At 36.3% G+C, this 25,984-nt stretch overlaps 2 protein-coding genes and 2 long non-coding RNA genes across 5 annotated transcripts in view; 1 reads left to right on the top strand and 3 right to left on the bottom strand.

Moving 5' to 3' along the window:
* The window catches only part of LOC133518617 (rho GTPase-activating protein conundrum), a 165,476-nt gene that overhangs the window by 21,802 nt on the left and 117,690 nt on the right, over positions 1-25,984 (bottom strand). For both annotated transcript variants that reach the window (XM_061852289.1, XM_061852290.1), the window contains one exon: positions 17,225-17,463. In XM_061852289.1, the coding sequence (XP_061708273.1) occupies positions 17,225-17,463 (239 nt within the window). The remainder of the gene's footprint in view (positions 1-17,224; positions 17,464-25,984) is intronic.
* On the bottom strand, positions 782-6,865 carry LOC133518611 (uncharacterized). The gene has a single exon (XM_061852273.1). It carries the CDS (start codon positions 6,374-6,376, stop codon positions 1,166-1,168), a length of 5,211 nt encoding a protein of 1,736 aa, XP_061708257.1. The 5' UTR covers positions 6,377-6,865; the 3' UTR covers positions 782-1,165.
* LOC133518640 (uncharacterized) lies at positions 6,905-8,040 on the top strand. The gene is made up of 2 exons (XR_009799500.1): positions 6,905-7,227; positions 7,799-8,040. It is a non-coding gene; the product is annotated as an uncharacterized LOC133518640 (long non-coding RNA).
* On the bottom strand, positions 8,925-9,558 carry LOC133518641 (uncharacterized). The gene is made up of 3 exons (XR_009799501.1): positions 9,411-9,558; positions 9,166-9,298; positions 8,925-9,069 (listed from the first exon to the last, which is right to left on the bottom strand). It is a non-coding gene; the product is annotated as an uncharacterized LOC133518641 (long non-coding RNA).

The raw sequence follows: 25,984 nt of genomic DNA, 5'->3' as shown, positions 1-25,984 counted from the left end.
GAGATCTAGCATGCCGCCATCTGTATAATAACCTAAGCCAGCATTTGCTGAACTATGCGTCGCGACCCATTGGTGGGTCGCGAGCGAAATTTGAGTGGGCCCTATAACATACGACATTCCGACTAATCGGTCTCACAGCCCGACGATGGCTACTGATTGAATTCGAGCGTTTATGAAAATGGATTGGTCCCGAATTTGGCAGTTTTTGTTAGGTGGGTCCAGACCACTTTCGGAACCACTGACTTAAACTGTTGTGTCGCCAAAATGATTTTTAAGATTATAAATTATTGTTTGTATGTAGTCAGTAAGGTATGGACAATTTTTGCCTGACAATAAATGATGTCTGTGGTGTTCAGATTAAATAAAACAAATTATTATCGCAGCCACAGGTGCACCGCTCCACCTCAGCGCCATGACAGTTGGCTAGTGTTGCTAGTGCATCAGCCCATTTATTTAAACATCACAATGTCTATTCTTGAATTTAAATGAACTATCCAGTGTGTGGTAGGGTAGGGTTACTTATTAAATTCATAAACAATGATTAACGCTTCCTTGGGTTACAGAATCCAAAGGAAGCTTCTATTATCCACGGAACTCCAAAACACTGCAATTTGCTTCAATTCAGCCGGCCGGTCGAGCGGAACCGAATGTATAAATACTGTTTACAAACATTATTACAGCTATTATGGATTGTTATAGGTATTGAATAAAAGAGGCTGATATTGGTGATTGTAATAAGGTTGATTTTGGATCTTGCAGTTTTTTGAATAATACAAATGAGTGTTGCTTGTTCTACGATTTATTGAAGACTGAGGTGTGTATAGGAAAATACTTATTAACTACGCTATGCATGTGTGAGTGGGCCATACACACATAAGATATTTTTTAAACAGCTGTACCATACCGCCCACCAAAAGGATATTGATTATCCTTTTTCAGAATCAAATAATCATGCAAAATTTATAACAAAATTAAAATACAATTCATCATTATTATGTGTAAAAATTCTTAACCAGGTTTGCATAAATATCAAAATTGGCAAGAAATTTACAATTGAATAAAAATAAAAATAAATATGTTCTATCAGAACATATATAAATTTTTGGACGTTATTAACAAGTATAACATTAGTATTTTGTAATACTTCAGAATTAAACAAGTTTAACTATACTGTTACATCGACTGGAAAGAAACAAAGTTTACTGATAGAACGTTTGAAAATATTTTCACCGCTCTTGACACTGTACACTCGTGTTAGGCCGTCGTTTCCAGGATGTTTGGCAACAATGCGTCCTAACAACCACTTTCCAGGAGGTAAGTTTTCGTTTTTTATTAATACGAGTTGGCCAATATCAAATTCCGGTTCCTTTTTTGTCCATTTCGTTCTCTGTTGGAGTGTTGATAAATAATTTTGTTGCCACGTATGCCAAAAATCATTTAACATTTTTTGCAGGTGTTGCCAACGGGACAAAACGTTCGTGTTCACATCTTTGAAGGTTGGTGATGGTATGGTTATCGGTGCCTCTCCAATCAAAAAGTGTCCTGGGGTTAAAGGATTCGCGTTTCCATCGTCGTCTATGGGAACGTAAGGCCGTGAGTTGAGACACGACTCGACCTGGCAGATCAGGGTTGAAAATTCTTCAAAGGTAAGATGAGAATTAAGGACTCTCTTTAAATGGAACTTCATGGACTTTACTCCACTTTCCCACAATCCACCAAAATTGGGACTGTATACTGGTACAAAATGCCACTGAGTTCCATCTAACGCCAGCTTTGTAGCTATATCTCCATCAAAGTCCAATTTTGCTTCTTCAAATGCTTCTGCCAAAGCCTTATTTGCTCCGATGAAGTTCCTCCCTTGGTCACTCCAAAGATGTGCACACCTGCCTCTTCGTGCCACAAAACGTCTGAAGGCCCCAATAAAGGCTTCCGAGGTTAAATCTCCGACAAGCTCCAAGTGTATGGCTTTAGTAACCATACATACAAATATAGCTATGTACGATTTTATGGTTCTTAATCCTCTCCCTTTTGACATAAGTGTTTGATATGGACCAGCGAAGTCGACGCCACTGTTCAGAAATGGACGTGCTGGGGTAACCCGTTCCTTAGGTAGATCTCCCATTAACTGCTTTTTGGCAGTGGCGTTTTGTCGTGCACATATCAGGCATTTGTGGATGTACGATCTGACCTTTTGTTTCATTTTTAGGATCCAGTATTTACTTTTTAGGTAGCACATCATCAGCTGTTGTCCGCCATGAAGGGTTCTTTGATGAGCATCAGCTACAAGAAAAAAGGTAAGTCGGTTCTTACTGTCCAAAATTATAGGGTTCTTGCTTTCTTCGCTCAAATTTGCGTGTTTAAGACGACCGCCCACCCTGAGTACATGGACTTCATCCAGGTAAGGATTTAATGATTTCAATTTACTGTCACATCTTACGTTTTTATTATTTTTTAGTCTAGTTATATCATCATTAAATGCATGTTTTTGAACCAATTTAATACAACTTATCAATGAATTTTGTAATTCTTCTGTTGTGAATATGGGGTTCGGGGTAAGCTTCTTATAGTTTAAAAAGCGTCTGCAGTATGTAATCGTCTTAATAAGTTCTTGTAAATCATCAAAATCGTCAAACTGGTTTACAATTGAATAATTATCTTCTTCTTGTACCTTGAGGTTGGTGTGGAAGGTTCGTTTCATTTCCAGGTCTGTCGTGGTGTCTGGCTTATTGAATAGAATATCATGAGTTTTTAGCCATTCTGGCCCATTCCACCATAAATGATGTGAGATGAGTTCTGGTAGCGGTGAACCACGTGACGCAATATCCGCAGGGTTCGATTGGGATGGGACATGATACCATTTATCACCAATGTCATCGAGAATGGACACCACGCGATTCCTGACGAAGGTTTGCCAGCGGTTAGGGTCTCCTTTTAACCACGACAAAACTATGGTTGAGTCTGTCCATGCGACCACTTGACTTTCAGGGATTCTCATGGCTTCTCTAATTTGTTTAAGCAGCTTTGCCAGCAGCGCAGCGCCACATAGTTCTAATCGTGGCAAAGATACTGGTTTCACTGGACTTACACGAACTTTGGCAGCAATGATATTCGTCTTGATATCACCTTCTTCAGTTTCTACTCTTAAATAAGCGACAGCTGCATAAGCTTTTGTAGATGCATCAGAAAATCCGTGTATCGTAGTTTTATCTAGTCTTAGTTTAGTGGTGTGCAGCCATCTTGGTATATGAACGTCCTTTAAGTTTTCAAAATTGTGTCTTATGTTTAACCATTCTTCTTTTATTTCAAGTTCTACTTCATCATCCCAACTTGATCGATGCAACCAAAGTTTCTGGATAAGCATCTTGGCTTGAATTATGCTTGGTGCCAACCATCCCAAAGGGTCGAACAGTTTTTGCGTTTCTGCTAGTATGTTTCTCTTTGTAATAGTGCTTGGCTGCTGGGGTAGTTCAAGTTTGTACTGAAAACTGTCTTCACCCATGTTCCAAGTGATACCCAGTGCACGTACAGTTCCATCCAGGTTGATATCCATGTTTACATTACTGTTTCTCTCATCCGGTGGGAATTGCTTTAAAAAGTTGGTGCTATTAGACGACCATTTCTGCAGATCAAATCCTCCGTTTTTTAGAGTTTTTGCTACATTTTTCGCCACATCTACAGCGTCTTCTACGTTATCTTGACCCGACATGAGGTCATCCATGTAGAAATCTTCTTTAATCGTTTTTGCAGCTACTGGATGATGTTTTCCTTCGTCTTCAGCGACCCTTTGTAACGTTTTCACAGCTAAGTAGGGTGCAGATGCTGTACCAAACGTGACACGAAGCAGGCGGTATTCTTTGATAGGGTCTGCTGCACTTTTGCGCCAAAGTATACGCTGTAGATCTGCATCTTGTTTGGTAACTAAAATTTGACGATACATTTTCTGTATGTCTGCAACGAAGCAGATTTTCTTCATACGCCATCTCATGATTATGTTTCTTAAATCTTCTTGAAGCTGTGGACCCACCAGTAGCTCTTCATTGAGTGAAATATTGTTTGTGCCTTTAGATGAAGCATCAAACACAGCTCTCACTTTCGTGTTTTTGTCGTTCCTAATCACAGCATGATGTGGGAGATACACTGATGGGGTTTCTATTTCCGTGTCTGGAACTTCTTCCATGTGCTTCAATGTTGAATATTCTTCTATGACCTTGGTGTATTCCCTTTTGAATTCTTTGTCCTTCTCAAATTTTCGTTCTAATTGTTTGAATCTTCTTAGTGCTATGTCCCTTGTTTGACCTTCTGTTGACTTTAATTTATCTGTTCTTGTAGGGAGTTTCACTACATATCTTCCTTCTTTTGTTCTGGTAGTTGTATTTGCATAAATCGATTCACAAAGCTTCTCATCCGCTGTAAGTTCTGGTTTTTCTGCTGAATCCAGTTCCCACATGTTTTTTACCAGAAGGTCTAAGTCGAATTTGTGATGCATGACAACAATATTTTTTGAAGAATTGCCTTCAGCGTCTCCGAACACAATCCATCCGAGGCTTGTATTTTGTGTACACGGTGAGCCTGGAGGACCTTTGATTAAGCCATTCAGTAAAATTTGTGCATAGACCTTAACGCCTAGAAGCATGTCTACTCGACCTGGTTGATGGTAGTTCGGGTCTGCCAGATCGAGTCCGTTAAGGTGCTGCCAAGCGTGGTGAGTGTTGGTGAGTGCTTTTGATGGGAGCTCAGTGGTTACTCGAGTAGATAAGACAAATGCATTGATGTTTAGGTTGAAATTAGTGTCAAATCTTGACTGAAGCTCACACTGTACCATACTGTTAACTGAGGTCTTCATTGATTGCAGTCCTGTGGCTGAACCCCTGACAGGTGTCTTGTGTAGTTTCATCATCTGCACGGCTCTCTCCGTTATGAAGTTCGCTTCTGAACCTTGATCAATTAAAGCCCGTAGTGTGAGCACTTGCCCCTTGTCACTTTTCACTAGGACAAGCGCTGTAGCTAATAAAGCATCTGTCTTTTTAGTAATGAAGTGCGTTGCTATGGTAATATCATTTTCTCTATCTTCTTTTGGTACATCATCACTATCATCATCATTATTTTCTTCCATCTGATTAAGATGTGCCTTTATATCCTCGTTCTTTGTGTGATGTAGTAGGGAATGATGACGTTTATGACAGATTTGACAGGATGTTGGTAAACGGCACTTGAATACGGAGTGGCCACTGAGCAGACAGTTATAGCATAAATTGTTTGTTTTCACGTAGTCATTTCTTTCAGCTACGTCCATACTTGCAAAATCCTTACAGTGACTCAGCGTGTGATTGTCGTTACACTTGATGCATGTTCTAATTGAAGTCGCTGGTGATGTTGTATTTAAGCTACTTTGGACATTAGAAGGAGCTGGCGAAGTTAAATGGAAGGTTTTCTGCGTAGCCGGTCGAGAACTTGAGGGAGCTGTCGAAGTAGTGTGGTGTATAAATTCCAGAGTACGGAATTTGGTTTCAAGAAAAGTCCTCAATTCTGACCACTTTGGTAAGTCATCCGGTGTACTCTTAAAGGAATATTCTTCCCAGTCCTTATGAGTCTCTGTATCAAGTTTCGACACAATCAAATGCACTATCATGGGATCCCAGGATTCAACGGATACCTTAAGGTTGCTTAGACTGTTCAAACACTCCGTAGTTGTGTCTAAAAGTGATTTGATTTGGTTAGCAGTTTGCGAGTATAACTTTTTCTGCGAGAATAATCTTTTCATGATAGCGTTAACAATTATTCTTTTGTTTCCGTAACGGTTCTTTAAAGTCTTCCAAGCTTCTTCGTAATTAGCGTCTGTTACTTGTATGTGCTTAAGTAAAGCTTGTGCTTCGCCACTGACACTATTTTTCAAAAAATGCAACTTCACAACGTTGGTTAACGAGCTGTTATTGTGTATAAGTGACTCAAATATGTCTTGAAACGTTGGCCAATCTTCATAACTACCACTGAAAACTGGTGGCTGTACGCGAGGTAACTTCACTTTATCTCCTGTTATGGAACTGTCAGTGGCAGTATGATTGCATTTACCACTCGAAAACGATGATAGCATGTCTTTTATATCGCCACTCAAGCAAAAATACAAATCTTCATGAATGTAGTAATCTTCATTAACCAAATAAGGTATGTCCATTCGCCTTTCCGTCGGTGTACACTTAAGAAGGTCGTGATGCGCACTTTGAAATATACTCCAGTAATGTTCTATATTTTTTAATCGCGACTCGAGATAACCCCTTGTAAGTCGTGCTTTAGGACATTTCTTGAGATTTGTTTGCGTTTTTTGTAATATATTTGCTGTATCTTGTAACAAACTTAATAATTGTTCCGTAGTTGACATTTTGTTTCACTTAATTTCACGTAGATAAACGACGAAAAAGTTCAATCTTATAATATTATTTAGTTGCATTCAAATGTTTCATGTCATGTCTAATCACTTTATAATGTTTATAACTTGCTATTTGATTGCAAAGCACACTGCAAAGTAAATGCAAAGAACAAAGTATTGCAATTTAAATGCAAAGATCACAAAATGTTCACTATGAAAAAACAGTCGCCGGCCGCCTTATCGCTCTGGAATGCAGTCCTTTTGTTCTCGGTCTCCGGCGAACTAAAGACTTCTTTCTTGCTATCCGGTTCGGTTTGGACCATATGGTGATTGTAATAAGGTTGATTTTGGATCTTGCAGTTTTTTGAATAATACAAATGAGTGTTGCTTGTTCTACGATTTATTGAAGACTGAGGTGTGTATAGGAAAATACTTATTAACTACGCTATGCATGTGTGAGTGGGCCATACACACATAAGATATTTTTTAAACAGCTGTACCAGATATTGATTATTACTTTAATAGTTAAGTACTATAGTCTGTCAAGCAAAGTCTGTCAGTAGCAATGTAAAGCAAACTGAAGTATGGCAACACTCACAGAGCAGTATTGCGCTAAGAAAAGCAGCAATGTACATCGAACCGAAACATATTTTTTTCCGCTGAGCGCGCTCTTCGTACGTCAACTAAAATTGCCGCTCGCGATTTATTGAAGCATTTGGAAATTGTTATTATTATGAGAGGGACAATTTAAACTGGAGTAAAAACGATGTCAATCAATATGATAAACGAGATCAAAAAATACCTATTTGCAAACGGACTATGCTGGAGAAAATAATGTTTGAATCAAGTCATTGCTTCCGCAGGTAGCTGGATTTTAATATATTATCAGATTTCTCGGTTGGAATTCAATATTAAAGATATATCACGATAAAATGCAGTACAAATGCTCCTTTATGCAACCTTCAAAAGCTAATTAGACATATTTAGGTAGGTACCTACAATCGAAAAATATATCAATAGATTGAATTAAAATAAAGGTTTGTATGCTTAGTAAAAGGTGTACGCAAAAGGCGAGCGCTCTCATTCTTAACCTTTGGTATGCTTAGGAGCAGATCTGCTACATATATATTCAACTTAAACATGAAGATGTCATAGCTAAATAAATGTAAAGGTTAAGGCATTTGCACTTGAGTACTTTTTACCAAACGAGCTGTTAGTAGGTACCTATACTACTGAATTTAACTAGAATAAAACAATCCATTGTTTTATATAGGTAAATATTAAAACCTAGGTAAGTAACCCCTGAGCCATCACTGGCAGCGGTAGCCCTGGTTGGGTATCACTGTAACTATTCTTGTCACAATTGCAGGGCTTATTAAATATCAAATATCTGGACTATTTACATCATTTTGATATGGTTTTATTCTGTTTTAGCAAACTTAGAAGACAAATAGGGAGCAAAGAGAACATGAGCACCACGGTAGAAAGCTGTTTTTAACATCAGTTCAGAAACTGAAGAAGCCCAAAGAAAATAATTATGCCACTTGTTAATTGTAAATTAGTGTATTTCTCTTGAACAATGTCACATTCACATACCAGTGTAATTTTGAAATGGTTTTACAATATATTTATATAAATATACAGATTAAAAATAAATAAAACACAACTGCAGATATTTTGGTGTTCATTTAATTTCAAGGCAATTAAGATACGGGTCACTTTAACTTACTTACACTTAATTCAGGCCATTCATTGAAAAAATATCATTAAGTTACCAATGTTACTGGTCCACTCCAACCAAGCATCAGAATACTTTGTACCTAGTCACTTATTGCATCTTAAGCATAAAACAGATCTGTTTGAAAATTTGTAATTTCAAGTTTAAAGTTTCCATTCCAAGTTTCAAAATGTATTATTATAGTAGTAGTTACACATAAAACTTAGTCTAAAGCAATTTGCCTAATTTATAGTACAGAGATATTCCAATATCTCTGAGACCACTCTTACATGCTAGCTTGGTAAGGTTTTGCTCACACTACTGTTTTTATACAGGCTAAAAATGTTAGATATTTACATGTATTGGCTAGATCATATTTTATATGTAGATATTTAAAAAAGTCATTTAGATATCAGGAGAATGCTGTTAAGAAATTTTATTAACTTTCACATTAGTCTATTCAAGACTTGTCAGGAACTGACACAATTTCAGGTACTCAAAATATTAATAAAAGATACCTTGACAATGGAAACTTAACAACTTCCACTCATGTGAGTAATATGGAGTTATATTGTTTCTGGATAAAAGAAGGTATGATTTAAATGTTAAAATATTTTTCTAAAATTATGCACACTGAATAAATTATTTTAATTTATTGAACAAACAGGTAAAGCAACTTAAAACTTCTCTTAAATAGGTACATACCGACTTCAGAAAGTATAAACTAGGATTTTCCATAGGTATACATGTGCAATAGCTGAGTGCATGAAACAAATCAGCCTAAATAATATATTTTCGTGATGATTAACAAACGGACAACTTTTACAATAATAATCTAAACTATTGTCCCAATTTTTTTTGTTTTTTTAATTAACAAGTTTATTTTTCGTCTTGTTTGCGTTGTACACGTATGTACGTAAACCGCCGTAGGTAAGTTTTGTATGAAGAGAAACTTTTACGAACGCCTTATATTGGGCGAGTTTTAATCCTGCAACAAACATATGGAAGTATTAGGTAGATGTTGCGAAAAAAAGTAGGTATAATCAAGGTTCTTAAACGTCTTAAGATTGTTTAAAAAAGTTACCTTTGAAAATATTTGAGGACTTCGTCTGTTGATATTGGGAACAATCGAATCAGTTGCGGTTTCGAGGGCACAATTCGTGGTCTTATTGGATATATTTAGGCATACGTTTTATCTTTATTTAAGCCTTTTAACCCTGAAACAGAAAAAACTGCACATTATCTTAAAAATTCTCCGGGATCTTGAAGTAATTATCATAACCTCAAAATTTTCTAATAGTTAAGATCAACGAGCATGATTTTACTTACATTGTAGGCATCTTGACTTTGCTTATGGTCATGCACAATATTATTTAATATATTGATATTTATTTTAATGCTGGGAGCAGAAATTTCTCTTGAATTAGCACCGATTCGGAATGTAAACAAACAAGATGGACGATCCACATTCTACAGATAAAACACAGATTACACGCGATTTTGGAATTATTCGAACACAGTGTTGCTAGCCCGCGATTTTTCAAATTTGCCGCGTTTTTCTACTGACAAGATTTGCTTGACCAACTATATTTACGAACTATCTTCAATGAAACAGTAGTATTCCACCCGAGTAACACTATGCTAGGAACGCTCTTTTGAATTTTTAGGATTTTTGAAGATAAGGCATGAAATATCATTAGGACGAAATTCAAGCGGCGCATTTCTAGAAGTTAAACAAAAGTAATACTTTATAGCGTTTCGGTTGAATCACGGAACACAGTACCTAATTTTAATACTCTGCGAGGATCAAAAGTCTATACCAAAGGTAAAGTGATTAGAAAAAAAAAAGATTTAATCACTTTCACTTTAATCATACCACCTGCTCAAATAAATTCATACCATTATACATTAAAATTTAAAATACCTATAGAAAATTTCCCTAATCGTTATGCAATGTTGCGTTAGCCATACAAATAAATTTATCAAACTCTTTCAAACCAGTTTCAATTTATGCCCGTTACACATGAGAGGAAAGTAGTTTTTAAATTATTTAACAAGTAATCTCATTTCTTATAAAATTTACTTTTAACCAAACTTGTCAAAACTCTTTAGATATTTATTTTAAGGTGGTTCGATTTTCATACAAAAAACAATCGCTATTTATTAATTAATTACACAATATTATTACATAAATAGTTGCGCATCTATCTACTTTCGAATATTCATTTGCGCTAAATTAATAGAAAAACTTTGTTTCATACAGAAATCATGCAATAATCAACGTTATATTTTTATAAATTTTACTCATGTGTGTGTGACAAATGTCGTGTACAAATACATTGCGGCGTTGCCACTCCATGCCTCGGCCGGCCATCGGCGCGACGTTGCGATGTTTGACGCGTTTATAGCCGACTTTGTCGACACTGACACTCAGTGTGACCAGGCGTACGATAATTGTCGTACATGTACGATAATTTGGGCCCCGGTATGACGTAATGTTCCAAAGAGCATTATCGTACACTAAAGTACTATACTTTCAGCCCTTGGATGATGCCACCTTAAAACTCTAGTAATTTGAAGCAAAATATAGCACTTTCTCTCAGAAATAGGCTAAAATTAGTATCTTTTGGGTGTTCGGCTCCTTGGTGTAAGTTTAAAGTTTAAAATGTCACAATTTCCTGTATACCGTTTGAGTCTATCCCAAAAATACACAAACATAAACAGATTTTTTGCGCAATTTAGACGAAAATTGTCTTTTTTTATTATTAATTGGAAATTTAAGCTTATTTTGCTAGACATTTTTAGGGGCTGCCTTTTTGATTGGCGTACGATATTTTTTTCAACGGTACAATAATATTGACACTCAAGTACGATAATTCTCTTCCGCTCACCTGGCAACACTGCTGAAACTTGACAGGACCTGGGGGCCTACCGCGAAAACCTAAATTCGCAAATTGCGGGGATCTTTCTCTTTTACTCTCACTAAGATGTAATTAGAGTGACAGAGAAAAATGCCCGAAATTGACGAATTTCGATTTTCCCGGTAGCCGCTCTGGTGCTTCAGGTACTTGATAGAAAACAACGCTGCCGCATGTTCTGAATTGTGATTTTATGTGTTTTTGGATTGAAAATGATAGCAACGTCTAAATCAAGTTACAAAAATCATCGATATTCTGGTCCGCGAAAAACCAGGAAAAGTGTAACTGTAATTTTATTGGAGTCTACAAAAATGACCAATTCATAGAAAATATGACCTAGAAACTAGTTCACTTTTATAAAACTCAATTTTGCCCGAGATTGTACTTAGGCGAATACCTAAGGGAGCTAAGTGTATTGATCTTGAATAATTAGTTGGCTAATACATATATGACTCCAACATGATATGGACATTTACATCATAACTATTATACCTAGTTGTTTACTAAGTTCTGTTACTCGATTTCTTTCTTTCTTCCTAGCGTTGTCCCAGCATATTGCCACGGCTCAATGGAGCTTGGGGTCCGCTTTGACAACTAATCCCAAGATTTGGCGTAGGCACTAGTTTTTACGAAAGCCACTGCCATCTGACCTTCCAACCCAGAGGGTAAAACTAAGCCTTGTTGGGATTAGTCCAGTTTCCTCACGATGTTTTCCTTCACCGAAAAGCGACTGGTAAATATCAAATGATATCTGTTCTGAAGTTCTGTTACTCGATTTGCAACCTCTTTATTTCCGTTAAAACAAATGCTACCGAAAAAATAAAAAATGACGTAATGTGGTGGATTTGAGAGCTATAATTATATACCACACATAACGCTTATCTCGTCGTATCTATAATGAATTGGGGCCTAAAAGAGAATCGTATTCCAATTTTTTGAAACGCTTGTATTACTTTCTATATTAACTAAAAGTTGCCTTAAAATTCAGCTTTTATACTAAAATGGCTTTAAATATGTTAAATTAAAAAAATATATTTTGACAGATGCTTTCGCGCCCAAAACGCTCTTTGAAAATTGTTGACGTCACAGTTTATGGTTTGACACATAACTACATACATACGTAGAAGATACGAACTGTCAACTGATATTTGTCATTTGTTGTTAATCGCCTAACTGTCAACAGTGTCAATCCGAGAGTTGTGACGTCATCAGAATCTTCAATGACGTTTCGAGTTTGGTCACGTGATGTGTGCCAAAAGTTATTTTAAATTCAATTTTTATAAAAATATGGTCATTACAGGTCCCCTAAAAGCAGTTTAACATGTTCTTATAATCCAAAAGAATTTATTGGGATACAATTATGCCCTAAGATTTGTAGATGGAAACAACCCTATTGCGTTGCACAAATGTGGGCACCCGCCAAACATGATTTTGGGTGTGTCATACTCAGGGCTAACACAGATTTATTTCTGTGAAAAAAGTGTGAAAACCGGAAACTGGAAACCGTTCTCGAACCAATAGTGAAGCCCTTAAGCCACACCCTATTTCAAAACCAGCCATGGATCTTTGAACAGGACTCAGCTCCTGCACATAAGGCAAAAACAACTCTAGCCTGATTTCGAAGGAACAAAATTGACTTTATTGCCCACGAAGACTGGCCGTCCTCCAGCCCGGACCTTCAGCCCCTGGATTATGCCATATAGCAGGTTATTGAGGAGAAAGCCTGTGCTAAACCCCACACAAATCTTAACTCCCTCAAGCGGGCCATAGTTAAGACAGTGACGGAATTAGACATGACTTTTTTTTAAATGTATTAATTGAAAATTTTAATGTTATTTTTTGTAATTTTACCGTGATGTAAGGATTAATTTTTCTGTATAGTAATTCGATGTTGACTTGTAAATTGGCTTTATAAAATAAATGACTATGACTATGACTATGACTATGACAATCGTGCGTGCCGCTATTGATGACTGGCCTCGTCGTTTGAGGGCCTGTGTCAAAGCCAGAGGAGGCGATTTTGAATGATATTGTCATATGTAATTCCTGATTTTGTGTACTTCATTTTAATATATACTTTTTTAAACTTTCGTTGGTATATTTTATGTAGATAAAGATTATTGCAGTAACAGAATTTAATAACCAACTAAGTAGAAAATAAATTTGATATGATGTGATCCGTTGAATGAAATTGACAATAAATAAAATAAATAAATATTTTTCTATCTCTAGGCATTGTGTGAAACTTCTAGTTGTGTCAAAATATCGGGAAATCAATAATATAAACAAACATGGTAAATATCTCATTTCTTTTTATAACGGTTATAAATAGAAGGCCATGCAATTTTGTAACTCACTGTAATTTAATTAAATGTATCGTAAATTTTTTTTTTAATTCTACTGTAAAATAGTACCTACTTTTTTAAAGGCTGGGCAGTAAGGGATTGCTTTAATTTTAGAACAAAACGGCGTTTTTTTTTTTTTAAAAATACCGGAAAATCTGATTTACAAATTTAGACTTTCTTAGGTTCATTCTACTTAGAATCTTCTCCACCCTAGCATTAAAAAAAGATATCCTAAAATATCCATACTATTACGTCACATTTTAGTGTGAAAGAAATTACAATGTAAAACTAAAATTTCAATACAAATTTTCGGGTTTTTTTAGCACGAGGATTGATTATGCTAGTGATTCTGAGTTGGAAGAACCCAAAAATATCATGATGTGTGAGAATCAGATTTTTAATATTTTTATGAAAAACGCTCATATTTCTCATAAAATAATTTAATAATAATAGGTACTTGATAATACTGATAACAAAAAATTTTCTAATGAGTCTCGAACCCACATCCTCTTGCATGTATTTCCACGTACATACCGCAACGCCATTGAAGCCTACTCACGCTGTGCCAAATTGTCTACTACAAGGATCCCAGTAAGACTGTTTCAATGTGTGAGTGATACTTAGAAATAGAGTCAAGAAACATTCTGTCGACATTAAGGGGTAGTTTTTGTACAATGAAGTGTTCAATGTTTGTTGTAATAGTTCAATATTTATTTAAAGAGTGCGCTAAATATAATTTACAGTATAGAAATACCAAGACTACTCCACAAAAAAATTAAAACTCAAAATTTGCAATTGTGGCGCCATCTAGTGAGGTTTAAGCTTTGGGTAACCTAGTCGAACCACCTTAACGGTGAATTCTAAACTTTAATGTTGTTTAACATTAAAACACGAACGCATAGTTTATCTGTTAAAAAAAGAGCGTTAAATTCCGTTAGAATTCACAGCTGACAGTTCGAAATTCAAACTAATCGTTCTCTTTTAGTTTGAATTTGGGCTATAGATCAGGGCTGACAACATTAACTGTGAACTGAGGGCATTAATGTGCTTTCGTCGGTTGAATCTATTAAAATATTGTTGGTTATTTCAGATAGGAAAGAGCCGCATAATTTAAAAACATCTAAATAGAAGTTTGATTTTCAGTTCCAGCCAAAACTAACAATATCAAAGACGAGTGGAGGACGAATAAATAAAAGAATTATTTATATTGGCAATACAAAATTATGGAGTGGCTGGCCAAACCTCTCAGTAATATATCAGAATAATACTTGAAGTTGGTCTTTGTGGAGGTGATAAAAATAAATCCACACAAGAGCACATGAACGCCAAAAAAGGAGTTGAAGCAGTCGCCGTGGCCGAAAACGGTCAGGAGCATATATATATATATATAAATAAATAGAGTTTGTATCTCTCCCTATATTGCAGTGACTCTGTATGGCATTTGCAAAGACAAAGTGTGACAATGACATTATTAATATCAAATTTCTATAAGCGTATTCTGCGGTGGTAGCATGTTTCCCTTTATATCACTTGTCACTATGCCCGTCACTTTTGCACTTACATACTTGTTAGAACGTGACAGGCATGGTGACAAATGATAAAAAACCGACTATCTTAGCCCTACTGATTTTAATAACAGGCTATGAATTAGATCAGGATTAAATATGGATGTGATCTGTCAGTGTCAAAAATGACATTTCATCAGCCAAAATGTCACTTTTGACACTGACAGATAAGATCCATATCTAATCCAGATTTAATTATAACCTGTTATTAAAATCAGGACACGCCTCTATGACTTTTATAACGAATGAATGTAATACATATCGTGACACTCCCTCACTTTATTTTATTCAAGTCAAAGTTATCTTAGACGGATTCTAGCGATATTATTCAACTATTTAAATCTATCACTGGGCTCACTGGCTGAGTAATCAAGCACGTGGCCACTATCGAAAAAAAAAAATCTAGTTCAATTTTCAAGATGGCTGAATGACAGGCGTGAGTCAGACCTGTCTGTCACTTTTTGTGAAAGAAAGCTGGGAACCGGCTCCGACCACCGCTCGGTCTGCTCTGATTTGACTTGGAGGGCATTCCTATGTAATTATAATAAGAGTCTGACCTTGGTAACCGGTCTATAGATAATTACTTAAAGTTTTTTTGTACGTGTCGGGTGCGGTCAGTAACTTGGAAAAGTTCTTGAGCCGGTCGATGAACATATCTGAACGTATGATGGAATCGTGAAGGCAACATCACTTTTTAATACGTGATTGAAAGAGACAGATATGTGTTTATTACCAACGAAAACAAGTGTGACCATCAACATCATATCCGAACAGATGGCAATGGAAGGTTTTGAGAAAGTTGGAGAGAGGTGTAAAGTTGTTCTTGAATATTCTTAGATGTTAACGCTTTTCTGAATGCGTCAAGTTAATTCCAAATCGCTAGAAGATTTGAACACTTAATGTCAGAGGTTATATCTCGTAGTTACCTGAATGCAGAATAATAAATATCAGTTGAAATGTTGGTAATTGAACATTCCATTACTACAAAGTGTAATGTGCTTAGTTAATACCTACTTAATCAACGTAGGGTGACTGCTATAGTTATTGGCCACCAACGCTTTTAAGTCTCGGCACCCAGCAATCCCAGCATGCATGCAGCATGCAGCAAAAACTGAGGGATGTTGACGTCAAACAGAGCTGGAAGAACGAGTGGAGCAAAATTACTGCTGGAACTACCCTACAAGCCATAGATCCCACAGCGAAACCAGACGGTTTTGGTCTGTAACGAAAACTCTGGTGTCGTGTAAACAGACTGAAGAAGGACAGGTCACGGACGCTGTAACTATTTTCGCCATAAACGGGGCTGACTGGACTCTGCGCTCTGCGACTGTGGTGAAGAAGTTCAAACCGTCGAGCACATTATACAGCGCTGCTCTTTGCACTCTGTTCCAGGCCCCCCGGAAGATCTGTTTAAATTAACACCTGACGCAGCTTGAGACCCTGAATGTGAATTTATAATTATTTTATTTTGCTATATATTGTTTGAAATGTTTTATGTTAATACGCCATACAATTAAATATATTGGCCACTCCTAGCAATAAGGCTTCAATTGGCTTGTTTCTGTCTGATTTGTTAGGAGTGGCCAATTACTATGTAGTGGCCAACAACTATTATATAGCGGTCACCCTAGTTACACTACCGACTCTTTCGATTGTTATTGATGTATTTTCTATTTTCAAGAAATAATAGGTAAGTTGTCATTGTAAAACTGTAAAAAGCATTTCTTTTAGGCATACGAATGTTAGTATCAGTCGCTTCTATTAATCACATGAAGCTTTCATCCCTGTAGCTCTTGCAGACGTATTGAAAAGATACACACTCTCATCTTGCATGTATTATAGTTATCAGCTGCCTCGGTACTTTAGAACAAAAACTCACCCCTACATCCCTAAAAACGTCTCCAATATCAGGTTTTCTAGCCCTCGAGGCCGCAAGCTGCCGCCCGGTCCTGTTTATCAATTCATTCAATAACTCAGTCATTAATTTCTCCATTGATGTATCTATCAATCTACCCATCATACTATTTATGGAGTCTATTAAGTCAATTAGTAATTTATTACTAAATTTTCTAAGTTCACAATTTGAAAATTAAATACTAACTTATAACGTATTGACTCTGAGGGACGAGCGAGCGCGCTCCAGAGGTGATTCGCCGCCTCGTACACTCCCGTCCAGCAATCCATCAATTCATCCAGCCATACACCCTTTCAACCATCAATCCATGCATCCATCTAATATCCATTTACATTTGTTTATTAGACAGATACAAAATGCAAGAGATTCGCTAAATTATGAATAAGTGTGTACGACTCACCTCCAAGTCCCTGAAGACATCTCTAATATCAGGTTTTCTGGCCCTGGAGGCCGCGCGCCGCCGCCGCACGGTCCTGTTCAGCCTTCGGACTCGTCTCCTAACCGCAGCAGCTTGTTCCCTGGGTAGCGGCCTCACGGCCTCACCCAGCTGGGCCTCGGTGACTTCGAGGCCGGCCTGGAACGGCGCGGCCAGGGAACCGAGGCCGGCGGCTTGCAGCCATTCTGTTTCGAGCTCGCCTTCTGTTGACAAAGAAAATGTGGGTTGTTAGTGTAAATCCTTCATCTTTGATGGTAAAAAAATCGGTTAAATTTCTCTTATCTTAGTTTTTTAGCTGAACTGTTTTTTTTTTAATAAGTCCCGGTTATTTTTGCGCCGGTTTCTTCTTGGGTGAGGTCAACTATAATATAATAGGTAATTATTTTATTAACTTTTCTAATAGTAAATTAAAAAATAAATAAGACCTCTAGGAAAACTTGTACATTTTTACATTTAAACAACACACATCCCAATTTTTGTTAAAAATGATTTGATTTAGTTTTATTAAAAATGATATTTTCTATTATTGATAATAAACGAAGATACTAAGAATAACACCACAAACATCGGTCTAAACAGAACCCCTAGTGTAAATTTATTCGATAGCGTGACGTGACGTACGCGTTTGCGTTAAGACTCATTTTGTATGGGATTTAGAAACAGCGCGCCAAGCGGGACGTTTTGGAAACTCAAAATCCCATACAAAATGAGACTTAACGCAAATGCGTACGAAACGTTATTTACGAACAAAACCAAATATGGTATTAACACCATAATCATAACTGCGTATATAAGTGCGTTTGGATACAAAAAGCAATTCATTCCTAAAGCAATCAACTTGTAAGTATTTAGAACATTTAATTGAGCATATTAATCTCAGGTGATTTTACCACTAAAAGCCGAAAGGCACTCGGAACAGTAGTCTCTAACAAAAACGTACATGCCAATTCCAACAATATAATGTGATACTGATCTAACATGGATCTGACATCATTCCAATATGAGATGGTTTCAATCTCTTTTAGAGGACCTGCTGAATTGCGCATTATGTCAATCTTTAACCAAAAATGTCACTTTTGACACTTACAGATCAGTATCGTTTTGGAATGAGATCATTAGATCTAAAACTCGAATCCAAAAACGTCACTTTACACTGACAGATCAGTACCCCTAGTGTAAATTTAGTGACGTGACGAACGCGTTTGCGTTAAGTCTCATTTTGTATGAGATTTTGAGTTTTCAAAACGTCCCGCTTGGCGCGCTGTTTCTAAATCCCATACAAAATGAGACTTAACGCAAACGCGTACGTCACGTCACGCTATCGAATAAATTTACACTAGGGGTATCATATTGGAATGAGATTTAATAAATAAAACTCGAATAGGCCTAGTAATCGTTCTGTCCTTCGCGTAGCAATTGGCAGATAAAACTTTTTGTACAATCTTCCGTGGTTTTTTCTCGCTGTCATGTCTATGTAACACGCATGGGAACATGGGTAAAAAATATCGATGTTTTGTTTCACAAGTGAACAAAGGCTAATTGAAAATGAAAATGTTTTATTTGTTAATAATACAGGGTTCAATTGTAAAGGTTGGAGTCTTCTAGTAAGTATAAAATACCTGTGACAGAAGACTAATTAAAATTAAACATGTATTGGAAAACCCAGTTGAATGAAACGTGCTAAAACAGTACCCCTAGTGTAAATATTTTCGACAGCGAAACGTGACGTACGCGTTTGCGTTAAGTGTCATTTTGTATGAGATTTTTGACTTTCCATAACGTCCCGCTTGGCGCGCTGTTCAAAAACCCATACAAAATGAAACTTAACGCAAACGCGTACGTCACGTTTCGCTATCGACTAAATTTACACTAGGGGTACAGAATAGTATAGTAAACACGATTAGGTGTCATAGATGTACTATTTATTTATTTTTTGCGACAATAAATAACTTTTTTTTTATATATTACAAAGAAAAATAAAAAATACTTTTAAGAGCAAAGGGGACGGCCGCGTTTCCTACAAACGCAGTCCCCATTTTTCTCTGTGGATATTGACATTATGGAAAATGTTTTAACATATTTTGATGTATATTACCATAGATATTTTTTGATTAAAATAAAAATTTGTAGCAATAAACAGATTTCATGCAGTTTTTTATTTAAAAGCTCCTAACTCTTATAATGATTAAAAAATCGAAAAACAGCACAAATCGAACCCTAGGGACATAGGGTTGATATACAATAAATTGTATCAAAATATTATCAATTATGTTAATATCCAGTGAGGAAACTTTCGTCTTAAGTTCATTTATCGTCCATGAGATGTATTGTATTGAGGTGTTCGAAGGACATGTCCAAATAATTTATTCTACTTCCTCGCGTTGTCCCGGCATTTTGCCACAGCTCATGAGAGCCTGGGGTCCGCTTGGCAATTAATCCCGAGAATTGGCATAGGCACTAGTTTTTACGAAAGCGACTGCCATCTGACCTTCCAACCCAGAGGGTAAACTAGGCCTTATTGGGAATGGTCCAGTTTCCTCGCGATGTTTTCCGTCACCGAAAAGCGACTGGTAAATATCAACTGATATTTCGTACATAAGTTCCGAAAAACTCATTGGTACGAGCCGGGGTTTGCCTCTTACCGCTAGACCACCAGCGTTTCTCAAGTCAGTCGTCAAAATAATTTATTAAATTATTATTATTTTGGTAGGTCCTTATATCCTATCCTAAATTCCTACTCCGACAAGGAATGAAAAACACGACGAAACCCCTGTTCACGATTGCCTTATACCGATTCAAACCTACCTACTCATAAGGTAATCACAAAACATAACCATGAATAATCATGACGCATGTGTCATTAAGGTTAAAAGGTTACAGAAGCGATCAGCACCAGATTCGGCGCCGCAAAGCATGACCAACACCATGTCGATCATGTTTTTGTTTTAACGGTCCCAAAACATTGTCCGACAAAGTATTTTGGACCTTATCCATTGGTAAATAAGAAGCAAAAATGTTCAAATATCTTTGTTATATCAACGTCAAAAATATTTACAAAATGGACCTTATTTCAATTGTAATAAACCCAAAATTATCTTCACTGATGATTGAACATCATCAAACAAGCCGTTATAACTGTTTCTGGTCAGTTTTGGGACGAATTATACACCCACGCACGTGTACTGTACCTCCCATATGAAGTCTATAATCTCAACATGGATATGAAGATGAGACAGACAGACACAAAGAACCAATTGTATTCAATCAATGAGACTGAAATCTGACAGACATTACGTATACATTTCTGACACTAGACAATGTGATATGATTAGACTTTCATATTTAGTTATTGAAGACAGCAATACGAAAAATAAATATGCTGTAGTTCGAAAAATAAGCATGCCGAATTTCTTGCCGGTCCCATATTGGGATACCCTCCTACAATTTAATATAAGTTTTAATTTTTATACATAAAATAATTAAAAAATAATAATAATATTGAAATAACGTACCATTATGGAATTTTCAATTATTTATTCATTTATTTTTAATCTAGGGTTTCCATATAATGTCTAGTATATCTTATGTATTTAATATATATTATTGAATAAGAACGAAAACTTCTGGTGTATCTATCTCTGGTATATCTAAACAATTATAAAAACTACAGGAAAATGACAATCATCTCGTTTTCATGAAATTAATCATAAATACGTCTGCTTATTACATAGAACTTAAATGTACACGGAAATCGTTACGGCAAAAAATATAAAACTGGAGTTTTGAGAAGCGATTACAAAATTATTAAATAATTATATAATTGACTTGACTGTACATGAAAAGGTCAAGATCCTTTGTTTTTACACGTCGCAAAATGAGTGTTGAGTAGTCTCTCAGTAGGTAACAATCTGGAATGAATCAGACGATTCAGGTCCAAGAAACGTCAAAAATTTAAATTTAGTTATCTGTTTTTCTATTGCTCAAATAAGCAAGTGCGATAGAGAGGCAGATAATAGAATCTCGATTTTCGACGTCCGCGGTAGTACATACTGTCCTAATTGACCACATGATAATCGTTTCAAGATGTTTGTTCATCCGTTTCGGGAAACTATTATAATACACATAAGAAACCAGACTATTATGATTTCCGCGTATAGTTTGGTATAATGATGTTTTAAATATTTACTTTTGAGTTCCTTGTTAGTGATTTAGAGGCATTCAAATTTTTAATAAATTGCTAACGAAAACTTTAATAAGCAAACTTGGTTTTTCTACTCGTCGACTGTATTTGTTGAACTAAGGCTTTGTATACCAAACTGAAATCCCATACTGTTTTCACTAAGCGATCACGACTCAACTAACATAATCAACTTAATATATTCCTATCGAAATGCTTTAGTCAACTATAATAAATTTGATCAATCACGTGTCGCCGCGGCCAAGAAGAGGAAACAAAACGATAGCTCAAATTCATTATTTATTTTAGGTTGTATAGTAGAAACAATTGCTTCATAAGGCAGAAACGCGCATATGACACCCTTAATATACAAAGCAATATATATTGTGACCAAAATCGATAAAAAACTGTCCAAAAATTGAATTTAGCAAGAAGCAAGTACCAGAGCCTCATGAGTTACGAGAAGGTGTCGTTGACCAGCTGGCCGCGCCATTCGACAACGTCTGCTATATAACTTGTTTTCTTCCCCAAAATGAATGAATGAATTTTTACTACGGGCAGAATCTTGACTACCTGTAGAGCTTTTTGTTTTTAACAAATACGATTAAAAGGATTAGTAGTCCGGATTTCCGGAGAGAATAGCTTTATAGGAACCCTACTGGAAAACAAAACCCTCATAAATTAGCACGAGGTAAGTAATCCCAACCGACGGATTCGGTTATTCAGCTAAATATTTGTAATGTTCTATTGGTTTCTTTTTGGGTTACCTTATTTAATAGGCACCTCAACCGCCAGATATTTAGGGGTACCTATTATAGAAATATAACAGAACGTCCTTTAGATTTTCTTTTAATTTTGGAACGGCGTAGACTACGAGTATTTCATAAATTGATGATTTAATTTTGTCCCAATTTAAGTTGGGTCCATTTCGTGATGCAGTACATGTTCGATGTTCGTACATGTTTTGTGATCGTTGCAAATAAATGTATTTTATCATAAGATAAATGTCCAATAATATGACTAACATAAGATCATCATTCCTTTGTTATCCCCCACATAACCACCAGTTTAATTTAACCAGCCCGTGACTAAACAGGACGCGCCGTTGCCTATATATAGCTCGTCTGCTCTGAATCAGCCGTCTCTTTTTGGTCCTACGAGCATTTTTCTCGAGAGATTCATTTCACTAATTGAGTCGGCTGGTATCTTTAGAATCAAGTCTGTACCTAACATGTGGATAACGATACTGAGCGTCGGGAAAAAAAAGAGTTTCAAGATGTCCGAATATGTTCCTTTCTGTTTCCGACTCCTTTAAATCCGGCATACTCGTTTATCGAAGAAAGAACAAGAAAAAGAAAACCTCGTGACTATTTTTTTATGGAGGATAGGCAGGCGTTTGACCACAATCACACCTGATGATGCAGTCTACGATGGAGCACGCTTACCTATAAGATACCTATTTACTCTAGCCTTGAAGAGATCCAGATTGTACTCATGCGGAAACACAGACTCGGGCAGGGCCTCACTCCTTGGCAGTTCGCATAAGGAATGCTGAAGCGAAACGCTTCGTGAGTATTTTTGTGCGTATCCAACTTTAAACCAAGGATATTTTAAAAGACGGGTATAAAACGAAACTGAAAAAGCACAGAAGCCATTAAGAACGTATTCCGGACGTTACTTCCCTTCCGAAAATACTCAAACGCATCCGCGACTGAAATAGACCACTCTGCGTCCAATTACGTGTTATTGTTCAGTCAATTTAGAAAAGCACGTGATATATGTACATATACGTGCTAAAAAGTTGCTATATTACTGCGTTTCCTATAGTGTAATATATATAGTCCTCCACATCGATTTCGATGACGGCGACCAAAAAGGTCTCGGTACATCGATACCTAAACCCCACCGCCAACACCCCATCGCCGAAGGACTTTTTAGCTCGAATCCAGATTGAGTTGCTAAGGTCATCTGCGCGTGAACTTATTTATAGTGGACCAGCGGTTGCGCGGGTACAAGTCCACTTCACTCGTCCCTACCTTTGTGGCCCAATGGACCGGAAAACCGGTACGATCGGCAAAGGTCAGGATGCAGTGGAAAGGCCGCAAGCCACTAAGTGGATTCTGACTAACGCCCTTAAGGTTTTCCACACTACCTTGCTACCAACCACCACGTCAGTGGGCTAAACCTAGGAAAGGGGACTACATCCACGAGCAGCTGTGGAGTAGTCCACGGATGATTCCCGTGAATGTAAAGTCTACATCGACTTATATCTTCTTAAATGTTGATAGTGTAATACCCACTATACCAAACCCTTGACACAAAGATTTGGGTGAATGACAAAATCACACGGTTGGGATTATTACCTCACCCAATTTTATAGGTGTTTTGTTTCCCGGTCGGGTTGACATAAATCTATTATCTCCAGGAGTCCGGACTACTAATCCCTGTTATCATATTTGTTAAATACAAAAGCTTTACTGTAGTCAAAACAGCTGCTGCGCAAACCGTAGTAAAAAATCATTCATACTTTGTGAAAGAAAACAAGTCATACAACTTTTCAATATGCACCTTTTCTTTTGTCAAATTTAAAAATATATAATGTCATAATCACAAACTAGCCGTTTTAATTGCTCTTCAGTGTATTGTATACTTACTTTACTATTACTATATAGGTTACTATACCGGGTGTGGCCTGTAACACGAGCAAAAATTTAAACTGTAGGCTGTACTCCTCAAACTTACCAACATTTGTTCAACAACTATTCAAAATAACTTGTATTTTGATTTTTAGAACACTTTAAAGTTTATTCTAAGGCGCAATGTATTGCGAATTTTGTTATGTTTAAAGCGTGACAATCAACGTCAATTACACTGATGACAGCGTACATTGAAGGTAATATTTAATTTGTATGAAAAATAGAAAGTTTAAAGAATTCATAATTTTTAAAAATCGTTGAACAAATGTTGGTAAGTTTGAGGAGTACAGCCTACAGTTTAAATTTTTGCTCGTGTTACAGGCTACACCCGGTATAGTAACCTATACCGGGTGTTTCCTGTAACACGAGCAAATAATTAAACCATATATTGTACTCTTAAAACGATATAACCTTTGATGAACAACTTTTAAAAATTATGAAATCTTTAGATTTTATCTTTTTCATACAAATTTAATATTATTTTCAATGTACGCTGACATCGGTGTGTTTGACGTTGCTTGTCACGCTTTAAACGTAACAAAATTCGCAATACATTGCGTCTTAGGTGTCAACTTCAAGGTGTAATAAAAATTAAAATATGAGTTATTTTTATAAGTTGCTGAACAAATGTTGGTCAGTTTGAGGAGTACAGCCTACAGTTTAATTTATTGCTCCTGTTACAGGAAACACCCGGTATACGAGTAGTAATAGTAAAGTAAGTATACAATACACTGAAGAGCAATTAAAACGGCTAGTTTGTGATTGTGACAATATATATTTTTAAATTTGACAAAAGAATATGTCATTTATTAACCCTTGACTGAGAATAGTTTTTCGAATCTAACGAAATAACAGTAATTTTTCTACGAAATTCCATTTCGGGAAAAAACGTTTTACACTAACTAAATCTATACAAATCACGTTTGATTTTGATGTCGATCGCTTCAGGTTTCGCTTTTTTTTTTTTGTTTAGCATATTTTGAAATAAAAAAAAACCTATAAACCTAGTTTTTCATTGTGTTAATAACATACTAAAAAAACATGAAGAATGGAAAGTATTTTGAAGTGGAAAAACGTTTCTCTTTTTGTATATAGACGATCATGAGGCATACCTACTTCCCTCTTAAAGTATAGGTTTTTTTTTAAATTTATTCGTCATTATGCCAGTAGCACTTGACTTGCATTGAATTACGACTGATACATTATATATCTACTCATTTTAATAGTAGTTTATGTTACTGCTACATAATAAAAGTCATTAAAAGACACGAGTGTGGGTTTAAGAAACGAACGAAGTAAGTTTCTTAAAAAGATCACACGAGTGTTTTAATGCCTAATTATGTACAGTTACATACACTATTTTATCTACACACATATTATAAACTTTCTATGAAATATTCACTAACCCAAATTACAGCCTCCGTTGGGGCATCGTTGCCAAATCGTTACTCTCTTGGCGGAACTCGCGGATATGTGGTGGCGTCACCTAAATATTTTTATCGCTCATTTTACACGCACCTTTTGCTATATTTACTTTTTTTTAATTCAGAGGCAAACTAGAGTCGGGGGCCTATTTCCGTATCATTCGATACAAACTAACATGTGAGATATGTCAAAAATGTATGCAATTGACATTTCATTTCGAACAAAAAGGCATCTCGACTGATATTAGAATAGAGGTCAAATCGAATTGCTTCTTTTTTTCAGAGATGTTCCAAATTTGAATACATAACCAAATCGATTTTCATGTAGTTATGAAGCTATTACTAAATTATCACAGATAAGAAATTTGTTGTAACAAAACAGGCCGCGTAGCCAACGTGCAAATCGCTTACGCTCCGTAGCGATCGA

The sequence above is a fragment of the Cydia pomonella genome, chromosome 6, assembly GCF_033807575.1.
Source record: "Cydia pomonella isolate Wapato2018A chromosome 6, ilCydPomo1, whole genome shotgun sequence".
Lineage (NCBI taxonomy): Eukaryota > Metazoa > Arthropoda > Insecta > Lepidoptera > Tortricidae > Cydia > Cydia pomonella.
The sequence above is the reverse complement of the archived record's forward strand: the minus strand, read 5'-3'. Positions and strand labels throughout refer to the sequence as shown.

What these genes read in the sequence shown, in the direction of transcription:
- LOC133518611 (XM_061852273.1), bottom strand. Translation starts at nt 6,376, where the DNA reads ATGTCAACTACGGAACAATTATTAAGTTTGTTACAAGATACAGCAAAT.